At 44.8% G+C, this 13233-nt stretch overlaps 1 protein-coding gene across 10 annotated transcripts in view; it reads left to right on the forward strand.

The window, feature by feature from the left end:
* The first annotated feature begins 3959 nt into the window (after positions 1-3959).
* RPAP1 (RNA polymerase II associated protein 1) overlaps positions 3960-13233 on the forward strand; it is a 45940-nt gene continuing 36666 nt past the window's right edge. For 4 of the 10 annotated variants that reach the window (XR_014228709.1, XM_082316982.1, XM_082316986.1 and 1 more), the window contains exons 1-5: positions 3960-4032; positions 8966-9208; positions 10203-10351; positions 10911-11003; positions 12416-12596. Coding sequence is in view for 9 of the 10 variants with exons in the window: in XM_082316982.1 (XP_082173108.1) it covers positions 9019-9208; positions 10203-10351; positions 10911-11003; positions 12416-12596 (613 nt within the window). In the remaining variant the exon portion in view is untranslated. Of the gene's footprint in view, positions 4033-4299; positions 4526-8965; positions 9209-10202; positions 10352-10450; positions 10623-10910; positions 11004-11532; positions 11575-12415; positions 12597-13233 lie in introns of those variants that run through there. The other 6 variants (XM_082316984.1, XM_082316985.1, XM_082316988.1 and 3 more) reach the window with 6 other exon arrangements.

Raw genomic sequence — 13233 nt, forward strand, 5'->3', positions numbered from 1 at the left:
CATATCATGTTCTCCCACCGGCAAGAAAGCAGCCATTGATTCCTCACAATCCAGTTTAGCTCTTGTGCATGCACATTTCTTTAAGAACATGTGCAGTTTTTTTACTACCACAGAGAGTCCCGATGTGCTGTGCAGGACACTGCTGTGTGTACGTCCCTGCTTTGCTGGCGCAGGTCTCTCACTCTTCCAGCTGGATTCCTGCAGACGTTGGTGTTGATGTGCAGTGCAACCACTCCTTTGGGGCATGATGTATCACCATTCCTTCTGAGTTCAATGCTTGGTCCCTTGCAGAGTTGAACCTTTAGCACAGGCGACAACTTACTACTGAACATTTTGTCCTACCAGACTCAACTCTTTTTTACAAGGGAACACAAGTAAGGACTTGTATCTTGGACCTATCCCATATTATCCTCTGTTCTCCGTTCCCAAGCAGACCTGCGCGCTGCCCACCACTCTGCTCTCCAGCTACTCTGTTCTCGACTTCAGTTTCTGTCTTCTGGCAACAAACCACTAGGATTATCTGTCTCCTTGGTCACTTGCTTCTTAGACAACTCATCCTAACATTTATCATCTCTGTAACACACGTAATACTATTGTGTTTACGGATTTACCCTTTCTGATCCCACCAAGGCCACTGCCATACTGTCTTTGTTGTTCTGAGCCCTTCCCTTTTACAATTCAGTGAGAAAGCATTTGGCTGCGGGCTCTCATGCTTCTCTCTGCTTTGGAAGACCAAAACCATCCTCCAGAAAGTCACATGAAACTATTTGCTTGTGGCGAGCTAGAAGAAGGAGATGAGGGACACTGTCGGGGCTTGTGACAAGAATGACAACCTTTTAAAAATCACAGAATCATAGAATCATTAAAGCTGGAAAAGACCTCTGAGATCATTGAGTCCAACCGTTAACCTAACTGCCAGGTCCACCTCTAAACTCTCATAAAATAGCTCTCCTTATGTGAGGAATGTTTAAGTTCACCTCCAATGACTCTTAGAGATGCCCTGGTGGGAATTTCTTTGCTAGCATAGCTTAGCAGACCCACGCAAGTGTGTTGGTACTTATAATTTATAGGATAAATATGAAGACGCACAAGCATGATTTATTAATGGAGCATAAGCTATATATAGTGCCTTTAACTGTATTATTAAAACTGAAGGTAAATAATTAATGGAATGAAGAAAAGATACATAAAACTCTGGCAGTTTTGATGGGAAGCATTCCTGTCTTGCAGTAATTAAAATTGAATATATTCTGAGTATATTTTTATATCTTTCTGACAGAAAAGATTATTTGTCCACTTCACATGCACGCTAAGAGACACTGCATGTGGCCATAGAACCTGTGCAGCCAGCGTGAGAGACATCAGGGAGGAAAAATGTTTATGGCTGTCAGGCTTGAATGCCACCCCGCGCCCAGGATAGGATTAATGTCTGTGAGTATTGACCAGTTCTGCCTGGTTGACCCTCAGATTAGTTTCAGATTAGATATAGCTCAAATAACACGTGTTAGTTTTGCTAAGTTCATTGCTGACCATTCACATGAGAAGTATTACAGAAAGGTACAGGCCTACTTCAGCAGAAAGCAAAAGGCAAAAGTTAATGTTTTTTATCATTAGAATCAGAGGACTACTCAAGCAAAGCAAAATTCAGCTAGCAATTGGTTATGTCTCCATAGGTACCTCTCCTGGGTTTAAGATGAAAAGATGATGGGCGGACCACCCCGAAAAACCATAACTCAAACAGGCCCTTTCATGATTCAGGCCATCTAGTTTACTGAATTGATTCAGTTGAAGACACACAGGGTCAAATACCCTATAACAGCTTTAGGGTATCTTTTTTCACTGGATGAATAGCCATTCATTTACACCATTTCCATACTAACAACATTAGTAAGGTGAAAGTGACCTTACGACTAGTTATTAAATTCCCTGGAGTCAGAACAGCTCAACCTCATAAGCGGTTGTCAGACAGTCTAAAAGAGTCCCAACACTTAACCGAAACACGTTCCAGCGCAACCAGTGCCAAGCCCTCCCTGCCTTCCTGTCCGGGTAAAAGAACCCAAATGTCTTCATCGGGGTCCACAGAAATTCGTTCCTAAGTTCAGCACCAATAAAGCCTTGGAGTGCGAGAGGTCTTCTACTCGCACCACTGCATCCGCCAAACCCTTTTGTAAAATCAGTGGTGCTCTCTTGTCCGGTCTGACGATGAACAGTGCGATAAACTAAAATCCCAGTTCCATCTTTTGCCTCAAGCAGAGGCATAATCTACTGACTTCAACAGATTTTGGAGCAGTCCTACATGATCAACAGAGTCCCAGAGCCACCAGCAACGTCGGGTGGTTCCACAGAGAAAGGAGTAGAAACCGCTGCTCTTGAGGCTTAACTGCAAGAGACTTGAACAATTATTTCAAAGTGTTTCTTGCATCCCAAACCAGCAGAAAATGGGAACGACAAAATTAAGTGGCAGATGGTGGTGGTAGAGTAACAGTTGATTTCAGTGAAATGGAGAATTGGACATCACATTTCTCAGCAGTCACTGCTATTCCTGAACTAGGTTTGACTTTAATTTGATTCCAGTTCCTTCAGGGAGTGCAAAGCAGAGCTCCACCAGCTGATGAACTGCCATCTGGCAGGGGAGCATCAGAGAAGCACTCTGAACACTCTTGAGGCTCTCTTCTGAGAATCTCCAAATGTAATTAAGAGCAGCTCTATTTATTCCTCCTGCTAAGGGCACCTACAAGCACCAGATGTAACAGTAGCAGCTGCTCAAACACCTGTGCCAGAATCAGGTGGTAGAAAAACGTCCACTCATAAGGTTGGAATTGGGGTCGCTCCTGGCTACTTAGTCAGCTGGTCTAATGGCACATCTTCAAGCGATTTTGGTGGTTCCTACTTCAAGAAATGCTCAGTGACCTAAGATAGTGCAGTCATCAAGTTCACAGTCTCAGGAACAGGGTTGCTCATCAGAAGACACACAGCTGAGGGAAACATTTTCTGCCCAGCATTTTCACTGAGAATTTCTATTTTGTATGAGTTCATCATGGCCCTGGTTCCCTGACACCGTGGTTAAGACTGGCTGTTGACAGAATGAAGGTTTATATTAATTTCTACAGATTTAAGTGCTTTCAATGTTCGTAACAAATAAAATTTGCTTCTGGCTGTAATTTTGCACTAGTATCATAGCTTTCCAAAGCAATAAAAAAACCCAGTGAGATTCAATAGACTAGAAGGTGCTGCATTTCTTACAGCATTAGGGCACCTGTGGCGAGTCCTTCCCAAACAGTGAGCCTACCTGATCCAGTCCAAGCTCTTATCTCTGTCTGTACTCATGCCCACGGAATTCGTCTCCCAGGTAGAAGGCTGAAAGGCAACCAAGCACTAAAACTAATGACCAATATTAAAATCAATGCTTCTGCATGTTATGACAGCTTTCCAGCACTTTTTAATAAAGCTTGGCATATATAATAAGTGAATAATCAGACATGAATAACAAATTACAGCTCTGTTTATACAGCTTTATGTACTTGCTCTCCTGAAGTTAACTCCAGTCTCAGGCACATCGACACCCTCCAATAATGCAAAGGCACAGATCATACATTTATATAAACGTATTTATGTGCAGGCACACGCTATTGGATGCAGGTGCCCTGTATTTAGATCCAACGAAAACGCCTGGGAGAACTCGCACTCGGACTGCACCAGCCAGGAGCGAACTCCGGGAGGTAGTTCAGCGGCGGGACTTTCTTTCACGAGCACCAAGCCGCCAGCAGCAGCCGGCAGCCTCCCCACACCTTCTCCCCGGCCAGCGGGGGAGCCGGCACGGGACCGCCCCGGCTGCGCCACTCCACGCACCCGCCCCACGGGGAACGGCCGGGGAACCACGGGTGAAAGCCCTGAGGGGAGGGAAAATGGCGCCGCCCCGCCCCCGCCGGAGGTGATGGCCAGAGCGAGCGGAAGTGGCGCCTGGCCGGGCGGAAGTAGCTGCCGCGGGGCGGGGCGGAAGTGCTGGCGGTGAGCGGCGCGGCCCGAGCGCGGGTGAGTGGCGGCCCGAGCTGTGGGGGCAGCGGGGCCTTCCCCGCCGTGGAGTGCGGGGTCCCCGGGGCGGCGGCGGGGGCAGGCCGGCCTCGCCTGGGGCAGACAGCCAGCGGGGCCCCGAGGCTTCGCCTTTGCCACGGCGTAAAGAGGAGCGCGGCTACGGGCGCCGTGCGGCATCCGGGGCAGCGGCCGTGCCCCCCGGGCGCTCTGGGCTGCGGGGCCCTGTTTCGCCGGGTCCCTCCCCCGAGCAGCTCCCCGTCAGGGAGAGGCCTCGCCAGGCCTCCGGGCCTCGCCTACGCCTGCGTCTTCAAGACTTTGATTCAGACTCGGTTAGGGAAGGCCCGTGAGGGCTGTGAACACATCGGGACGCATCAGCTCTTTAGTTTGTTAATAGCAGCATGTTGCTTTTAATTTTATTTTGTGCCATGCTGGTGCCTCTTTATTGCAGAGACTCTTCAGGCAAGCTGGGGACAGCAGCGTTTCTGGAGGCAAGGTGCTGTATGCATGCACATGGTATGTGCCTGACAGGCACAGTAACAGTCACTGAGTCTTACTTGACCAGCGTGAGATGAGGAGACGTTCTTGCAGCTTTTGACTAGGGTTTTCCTTCTGGGAGGAGGGTCTTTACAGGTATCTGCCTTCTCTATAGCAAATAAAAGCTGCTGTCTGTCTTGTCAAGCCTAGATGTTTTAGACTGTCAGTCATTACAGTATTGTGTGCAGAAAGCGTTTTTGGGACAGTGCAGAGCATGCACATCACCATTTTGCAAAGTAGCCAAGAATCCTGAGTGAGGAGAAATTGTAACTTTCCATTGACTGCTGAGCTGCCTTAGAGAGGCTGAGATGTGACTCTTTGCTTCTCCTTTTAATTTCTTACCTCAGCCAACAAGGTTTGAAGAAATACGTTAATTTGTGGCACTGATTGTGACAGCAGGACCTTGTATTCTTCTTTGACCCAAATCTGATAACTTTAGCAAAAGAATGCAAAGTTGTGGACTTGAGGATGGGGACAAAAAGACAGGGTTCAGATATCAGTAGGAGTCAGAGATGGTTCTTTGCTGTTACATGTACTTGCTACCTTTTCTCTTTTAACTGTGTCTAGTTCATGGCTGCTGTTGTGATGTAAGTATCTCCCTTGGGCCGTAGGGCTCTGCTGCTGTGGAAGAAAAATGCACTGTAAGTGCAGATGAGCTAGAATAAAATAAAAATCATAACGGTAGTAAATCATATCAAGTAACTAAATTTTTTTGTAGCCGGAATTGCACCTGTAAAAACCTTGGACAGGAGGGGAGTGGTACTTTGCTCAAACAAATGCTGTGCCTGATTCTTATATTGTTTTACATCTGCTGAGAGTAGTGTCAGAAGTTGGTAATATATGCCTCAGAAGCTTAAATGCTGCTTCTGGAAAGCATTGGAAGAGTATAATAGAGCTCAGTTTCTCTGTAAAGTAAATGCCATTCTCTGTGATACACTGGTGCTGCATTAATTGGTGATTAGGATCCCTTACTGTCCTAACTGGTCTTCCTTCTCAGGATTACACTTGAGCTGAAGTTGGTTAATCCAAAAGTGTGTCTTGGCACTTGAAGCAGTCTGCGGCTGTATTGCCTTCTGTGCTTTTGCATCTTCTTTTAGTTTGACTTAGACTACTGGTCCCAGCTGCATTTGTAAAACTTCCTGCAGCATTGACGGGCTTTTCGAACAGTATCCATGGAAAGTCCAGAGCATGACCGAAAACTATTTATCGAGACTTTTAGTGCAGACAGGGGATACAACAGCAGATGATAGTGTATTGACATAATAATCACTACGTTCTGGTGCGTATGGGTGCTTGTGGTCCTTAGACAGCATTTCTGATCCCTTACATGCATTCCTAGGACAATATCCTCAGCAGGTTGCGTATGTCGGCTAGATGGTGGTCCCTCTAGGCAAACAGTTTGTGTGCAGTTAGCTTCTAAGTAGCCAGTTGCAAGACTGGAGATAATCAGATCATAGGATGCTGGGGTTAGTGCTGATCATCAGTAGTGTGTTATTTTTCTTGCATGTTTTCTCTGAGCAGTGGTGGATAAGAATTACTCCTTATGATGGTCAGGTGAGTGTTGCTAGTGTGCTTAGATGGCTTCCAGGGTGCATGGAAAAAGGTACCATTAGAAAGCAAACTATTTTCACTACATTTTGTCTGCCTGCAAGTGCCATATGTATATAAGCAATTTCTAGCTCACTGGACTTCAGAAGGACCAAGTCAAAGGCCTTGGTTGCATTAAATTTCTAGACCCAGTTAGAACACAGAAAGAACACATTTAAAGCTTTTATCTATTTTGGCACCAAACTTCTGTATTACCATCTTGTAGCTCTTTACGTTGGGTGGCCTCTATATCCATATGGGGGAAGGAGTGACTTTGAGGAAATGGTTCCTGGAACAACATCTAACCTCTTCAGACAATGACTGCGTAGTTGGCTTCTTGTGCCTGACAATTCCCCAGACAAATGAAGGCAGTTTCAAGGCCCGCTATATTTTTGATTAATGCTTTTAATATGCAGAGACTCAGACAAGTGTATGTACATCCCTATGTAGAAGAGGCTTATTGCAGAAAGATTAGCAGCACACTTTGCTTATAACTGGGTGTTTTGTGTCTGTTAATCCTAGCATCATCCTCATTTGGGCTTTGAAGCCTGTGATGATAGGGCATGAAACACTTGGCTTCTGATGAGTGTGGTGCTGCTTATGCATATCAAAGAGGGACCTATCAACAGAACTATGACTATTGCAGCCCCCTGTTGTGGAAGAAAGCTCCATAAATAAACAGCAAGTAGGTGCGTGCTTATGCTAGGAGTGCACGAAAAACGAGCTGTCAGCAGAAGTTCCAATTTTTGCTGTGCAATTGCAAGGGAACTGGGCTGCAAGGGAGTGTTTATGCATTCTCAGTCAGAACCACAATGACATCCCAGGTGTTTTTGTGTTAAGTCCTTCTCCAATAGTAGCAAGGCACTGTAGCAGGGTGTTCCCTTCCCTTTCTGTCCTGAAGTAGCCTTTGCTAGTGGCCATGTTCCACAGATGTCCTTGGCAGTGTTGGCAGAGAAGTTGGGCATTTTCCCTGTGTGCTGGGAGAGGGTTTTATTGTTCAGAGGGTTCAGGGAAGTTCCCCTTGCTGCTGCTTGTACCATATGTAGGCTTGGTGTAAATGGAAGTTGTTGTTCTGGGGCTCTTGAGCTGACAGCTTTCATTAAGGTCACTGTTTTGAGATGTCTGAAATCGAGCAACTAACTCGTGATGCTGGCATCAGATGAAGAGGTCTAGTTCCTCAGTCATGAAGTGCTGAAGTGAATGGAGGCCCTGGAAACCTCAAAACCTCTGAAAATCCACTTTGTTTTGGTACACTAAACTCTTAAGCCTGAATGGTTTTAGTCCAGCTTTTGCACAAAATGAGGGGCAGGAAAAAGAATTTCAGTGAGTCTTATGTGGTTGGTGGTTTTATACTAAGGCCTTGATTTAAAAAAAAAAAAAAAAAAAAAAACAACAACAACAACCAAAGGTAAAACTCCCTGGACCTCTTCATGCTCTTGGAACCAGCAGCATCACATCTAACCAACCTTGGTCAAGAATGAGATCCCTGAAGATGGTATAAATATTCCAAATGTAGGTCATAAATACTGCATGAAGTAATTCTTGTGTCTGTTAGCATCCTTCCCACAAAGTATCTCCCCACATATTTTACAATAAAGTATGATAATAGCATGAGACAAAACATTGGCTTCAGGGCAGTGGCTGTGCCTGCACAATGATTGAACTTTGTTTTGGTCTGAGATTAAGACAGAGTTACACTTCCAAGCTTTGCATTTTCTCATGTGTATAGCCAATCCATATGGCAGATAATTGTAGTTTTAAAAATCCATATCCACTTTCCTTTCCAGCTTCACAATAAATCATCATTGAGTCCTGATGGGCTTTTAAAAGTGGAAGAGATCAAATATGTACAAAATATTTCAACATACCAAGTGTGGGAGGATGTCAAGTCTGTAGCATTAGTGCTGATCAGTGATTCAATTAGTGTGAAATGTATTTGCAAACACTTTACTTGCTGCCTGTGAGAAATGGATTGACAGTCCTAGGCTCTGGGAATAAGAGGTGAGGAGTAATACTCACGAATGTTTTCATGCCCAGTAGATGGGAGGTGGAACAGTTGCCTTCCTAGTGAGTTCTCGTGTGCGCACGGGTAAAAGTCTTTATAAATACCACCCTTGGATTTCAACCCAAAATGGGCCTGGGCAGTGAATGAAAATGCTTGGAAATAACATGGCTTCTTCCAATACAAAGGCAGTGAAAGAGTGAGAGAGAACTAAAGCAGGAGGACTACATAAGGAAGAAAAACTTTTTTCACTTGGGAGATTTGAGTAAGGAGAGCAAATAGAGTCAGTGAAAGTGAGTGCATTGTCCAAATCTACATAGACAGGCTCTTGCATCTTGACAGGGATGCTAATGCTAGGATCCTGAGAAGACTGTATGCTGGAGGGGAGAGGTTTGCATGATGCTGTGCCTCTGATGTTCTTGGTTGGTGTTGATATCAGAGTAAGTCAAATCTGTTGTCTTGGACCAGGCGCTTCTGTGGCTTTGCAAATTCAAGGCTGTGTTGTTGGCATTCTGGCAGTGATACACTTGTTGGCTGTTTCTTTGCTGGATGGATGCCATTCTGCTCCCAGCTGGCTGGTAGACCAGGTGTTGGCTTGTCCTGTAGCATGTTGTTCGGCAAGGAAGAACAAGTTAAACAGTTTGTCTGGGACTCCGGTACAACTAATTGTGTCCTCGGGTGATCCTGAAGTAGGGTGGCTGCAGTATGTACAGGAACAGCAGAGTGGGACAAAAATGAATAGTTTTCCCTTGCTGTCCCCATCCTCTCCGCAGGAAATCCAGTTCTGTAACCGGTTTTCCATGTCTTCAGTAGGTTCCATGTAAACAGCACACAGGGCCGGGCTGCGAGAGCAAGAAGGCAGGATGTTGTCAAGACCAAAGCCTGGGGAGTCCGAGGCAGACCTGCTGCACTTTCAAAACCAGTTCCTGGCAGCCAGAGCTTCACCTGCAGTGAAGATTGTGAAGAAAGCAGACAAGAGGAAAGGGGAAGAAGGGAGTACAGATGCTGAGAGACCCCCACTGCAGGACCACAAGGATGTAGTCATGTTGGACGGTAATTTCCCTTGCGGAATTCTTTGAATTACTGTGTTTCTCTGTCTCTTTCCGTGTTCCTCAGTGCTTGCTCTTTCACCTCCCTCTCAACGCACTGTTGCTTTTGCCCTGCATGTCTGTCCTCCTTACACTGTTGTTTGTTCATAGCCTTGTTGGAAAATGCACTTGTCCAGTGTTATTAGCATCCAGTAGAACCACCTTTCCAACACATTGCCTTTGTCTACATTTATCAGCTGTCTGTGGTACCTTGCCAGCCTGCCAGCCTCAATGCAAGAGAAGTTTTCTGTGATTTGTACCCATTGGACACTCAGTGCTTATGTTGCCACCTATCCAGACCCTGTTCTCAGTGTCTTTGAGATTTAGCTCTGCTAACAACTCCAGCTTTCAGCCAGCAGATCTGGATTGATAAGCCCCCTTCTTGTGGTTTTGTTTTCCTCCATCAGTAGTAACAGTAACATTAGTATCATGTGCTTAATAGTCTCAGAAGCTCAAGGTGCTTTCTTAAAAGCAGCAGTTTAAACCTTGCAGTGTTTGGTTCCAGGTAAGGAAATATGATCCCAGTTTATAGATAGTGAAAAGGTGGCCTTGTCTTGCTCATGATCATACAAATCACTCACTGTTAGACCTGGCAGTGGAAATGTGCTTTTCTGTGCCTGAACACAACCTTCAAGGATACTATTTGTTTCTGTACAGCCTTGCTTCTTCCCTTAATACTTGCAGTCAGGTCTCAGTAACCTTTCCTGCATATGCAGCTCTTTAAAAAGCCCTTGGTGCCAATACATAAATAATAACATTCTTGAGCATGCTTCTCTCCACTACCCAGTGCAAGTCAGAGACAGAAGACTCTTAATTGTCTTAGTGTTTCCTCATCTTCTTTGTTTCTCATCAAATCAATAATAGGTGCTATTAGGGAGCCTTTGGTCTAGTACCTATTGCACGGTAGTTATAGTTGAGTAACTTGGCTGCTTTTTTTTCTTATTATTTCCCCTCCCCAGATTTTCCTGATATTCTCCCAGCTCTAACTCCAGGTCCTCCAAAAAAGTCCAAGATCAAAAGTGCCTGTGTCCACTTCGAGGATGAAGATCCAGAGGAAAGACTGGAGAGTCATGATCAACACATTACAGCAGTCTTCAGCAAAATTATTGTATGTTTGGTTTTTATGCGATGGTCTAGTGTTTTTTTGAGTGCTGTGAACTAAGCAGTGAGCAGGAATGAAAGGTTGCTGCTTTTTATTTCTACAGTGTAATGAAGCAGTTGTAGCACTGTAGACTAGTGTCCTGGAGCACCTTGAAAGAAAAAGCTCTTTGGGTATGTTTTTGCTGTCAGTTAAATATGGATTTGAATCTGCTCTCCAGTCCAGGCTTCCTCCAGGTCACACTCCTCGAATGCAGGCATGTGCTCTAGTGTGGATTTGGGTGAGTTTCTGGACTCTCTTAAAGGAGGTGTTCTCATTGCTCTGCACTGGCCCAGGTTTTCCTTTATCTGATTCTTTCAGTGGCGTGTGGAGTTTAGCAGCCCTGCCTTTTGGAAAATAGCCCCACTTTGGCTCTAAATAAGCACAAGGTACTCTGAGCCTGACAGCAATGTAGCAGAAAGCTTGTGAGCTGCAGAGCTGAGAGATTTTGAGTCCACTCTTAGCTAAATGGTATAAACATGCCTAGCTGTTGGAATGGTTTCTACAGGGTTTGAATTTTTTGCTGCAGGAAAGAGACACAAGTGCAGTAGCAGTGACCATGCCAGTGCCCACGGGAGACCCATTTCCAAGGACATTTCACCGCTCTGAGATAAAAAGTGAGGTAAGATTGGGAGCAGCTCTTTTATGCTACCTTCATTAACTATTAAAACTTCCCCACATTAATGCTTGGTGGGTGGTAGGGTTCAGAATAAGTGACTTGGCATGCTGGAGATTAGGAGCTGGCTCAACATATCTCTGGCATTACCACCTTAGTGTAGGAGAGAGTTCTCCTACCAAGCTGCCATCAAGCAGGCAGTCCATACCCTGCACTTAAATAACATTGTAGTCCTTTTGGTTTAGGAAAAAAGGCGATCCCCTTCTTTAGTGAGGTGGATCAAATCTGCGCTGTTGTAATAGAATTGATCCTGTTCTGCTTGTTTTTCTCTGAGGAGCAATCTCCATTAATTTGTGTACCAGGTTTGATTAAGTCCGTATGCACGAAGTTGCACCTGATTTCTCCTGGCGTGATATTTGAATACTCAAATTCACAGATTATCTTTTGCAGCTTTTTTGGATTTTGACATAATTTTTTTTTTCTGAGGCTGTAAAACTGGAAGCCATGGCTGCTATCATCAGTCGTTGCTGTAGTAGCAAGAGCTGCTAGCTGAGTGGGAGTCAAATGCTGGGAATTGGTATGTGATTGATAGCTGTGGTTGCTTTGAAGAGGTAGCTTATTTTGAAGGACAGCTTTTTTGAAAGGAGAGAGTAATACTTTTTAAACTGCCAGTTCTGTTTACCTGATGCAGGAGTGCACAGAGCAGCTACCAAATGTTCGGACTGCCTTTTAAGCTTCTTCTCTGGACTGGGGACATGCAAGAGGGTTGTTTGTTTTTTTTTTTTTCTTTTTTTCTTTCTTTTTTTTTCTTTTTTTTTTTCCTTTTTTTTTCTTTTTTTTTTGCTTAGCGTGCTTTGGATTTCCTGTGCAAGGCTGTTCAGAGCCATGCCATTCCATCACCTAGGCAAGCAGCACAGTAATTTAGTCAGGATTATTTTAGCACCACTTGCCCGCTTCTTACTGTGTAAATCTCTTCACCCTGCTGCTCTCTAATCACCTTATAAGAAGCTTGTTCCAAGCATGTGGTGAGCACAGTGCAGTACAGCCCCATTTATCCTCAGTAATGCAAAATATGCAGCTATGCAGAGTTTCCAAACAGCAGGAAAGCTGGAACTGTTGTGTTTAGTGATATTTTAGGTGTACTTTCCTGGCTTGAATTAACTTATAATTAATCATCTTCCTTCTCTAGGTAGCAAAAACATTCATGTTTTTGTCTCTCCTAGCATTAAACTGTGTGTTAAAAAAAGAATAGCGCGCACACACAGAAAAGGGCAGGTGGCTGCCAGCAGCTTCTCTGTGTCACGTCCCAAAGTCTAATCTGAGGGTGTCTTTAGGATCAGATCTATACATTTGTTAGTGGCAGGTGTGCGGGGGAGTCTGGAGAGGAAAGTGGTGACACATGGCTTCCCTGTTTGCAGGTGAAGGTGGGATCTGGAAGAAAAAGCATCTTTGCACAAAAGATGGCAGCGAGAAGAGCTGCTGAAAAGGTAGCAACAGCTCCCTCTGCTGCTGAGTGCGTGCAAATAAGATCGGCTGCTCCGGATGCCCTGGATCCTGAGGGATCAGCAGGAGAGGCACCTCTCCCCCGCATCAGGGATGGTAAGTGGAGAAGGTTCTGCTTATCCAGCCTACCGTATTTACGTAGCCTTAGTAACCATAACATCAGCGCACCTTATTTTTAAATTAGGCTAGCACTGTTGTCCTCACTCTAGGAATCTCAAGGACACTTGGAATGTCTGTGGTGTGACAAGGATTTGAAATGGTCTGAGACCTAAATTAACATTCTCAAAATTGGGTTAGCTTTCTCACTGATTTCCTTTTTGCTTCACACGGGGCCAAACAGATTTCTTTTTCAAGGTTCTTGTCCTCCTTTTCCTCTCTGTTTGTTATATGTAAAGTTTTTCTTGTTTCATCGTTGATTTCCACAATTTTAGGAAGAGGGCTCTTGTTTCTGATGAAAGTGTTTGAGACCACTGTGATGTGGGTTCTTACTCCTACCTAGAAGCTGAAAGCTCAGTCTTCTGTCACCAGATCCACTGCCATGAGACTGTGTCTTTGCTCCATAAGGAATGCTGTGAGGCAGTGCTGATGAGTCAGTGCCACCTCCAGCAGTTACTTGTCTGACAGCAATGTGACAAGGAAAGATGAAACCAATTCAACTGGTACCAGCATCTCCAGGTTCTTTCTTTTTTTCTTTTTTTTTTTTTTTTTTTTTATGTTTTTGTCTTGGGCAGTC

The sequence above is a fragment of the Platalea leucorodia genome, assembly GCF_965183815.1.
Source record: "Platalea leucorodia genome assembly, chromosome: 7".
In the NCBI taxonomy this organism is placed as follows: domain Eukaryota; kingdom Metazoa; phylum Chordata; class Aves; order Pelecaniformes; family Threskiornithidae; genus Platalea; species Platalea leucorodia.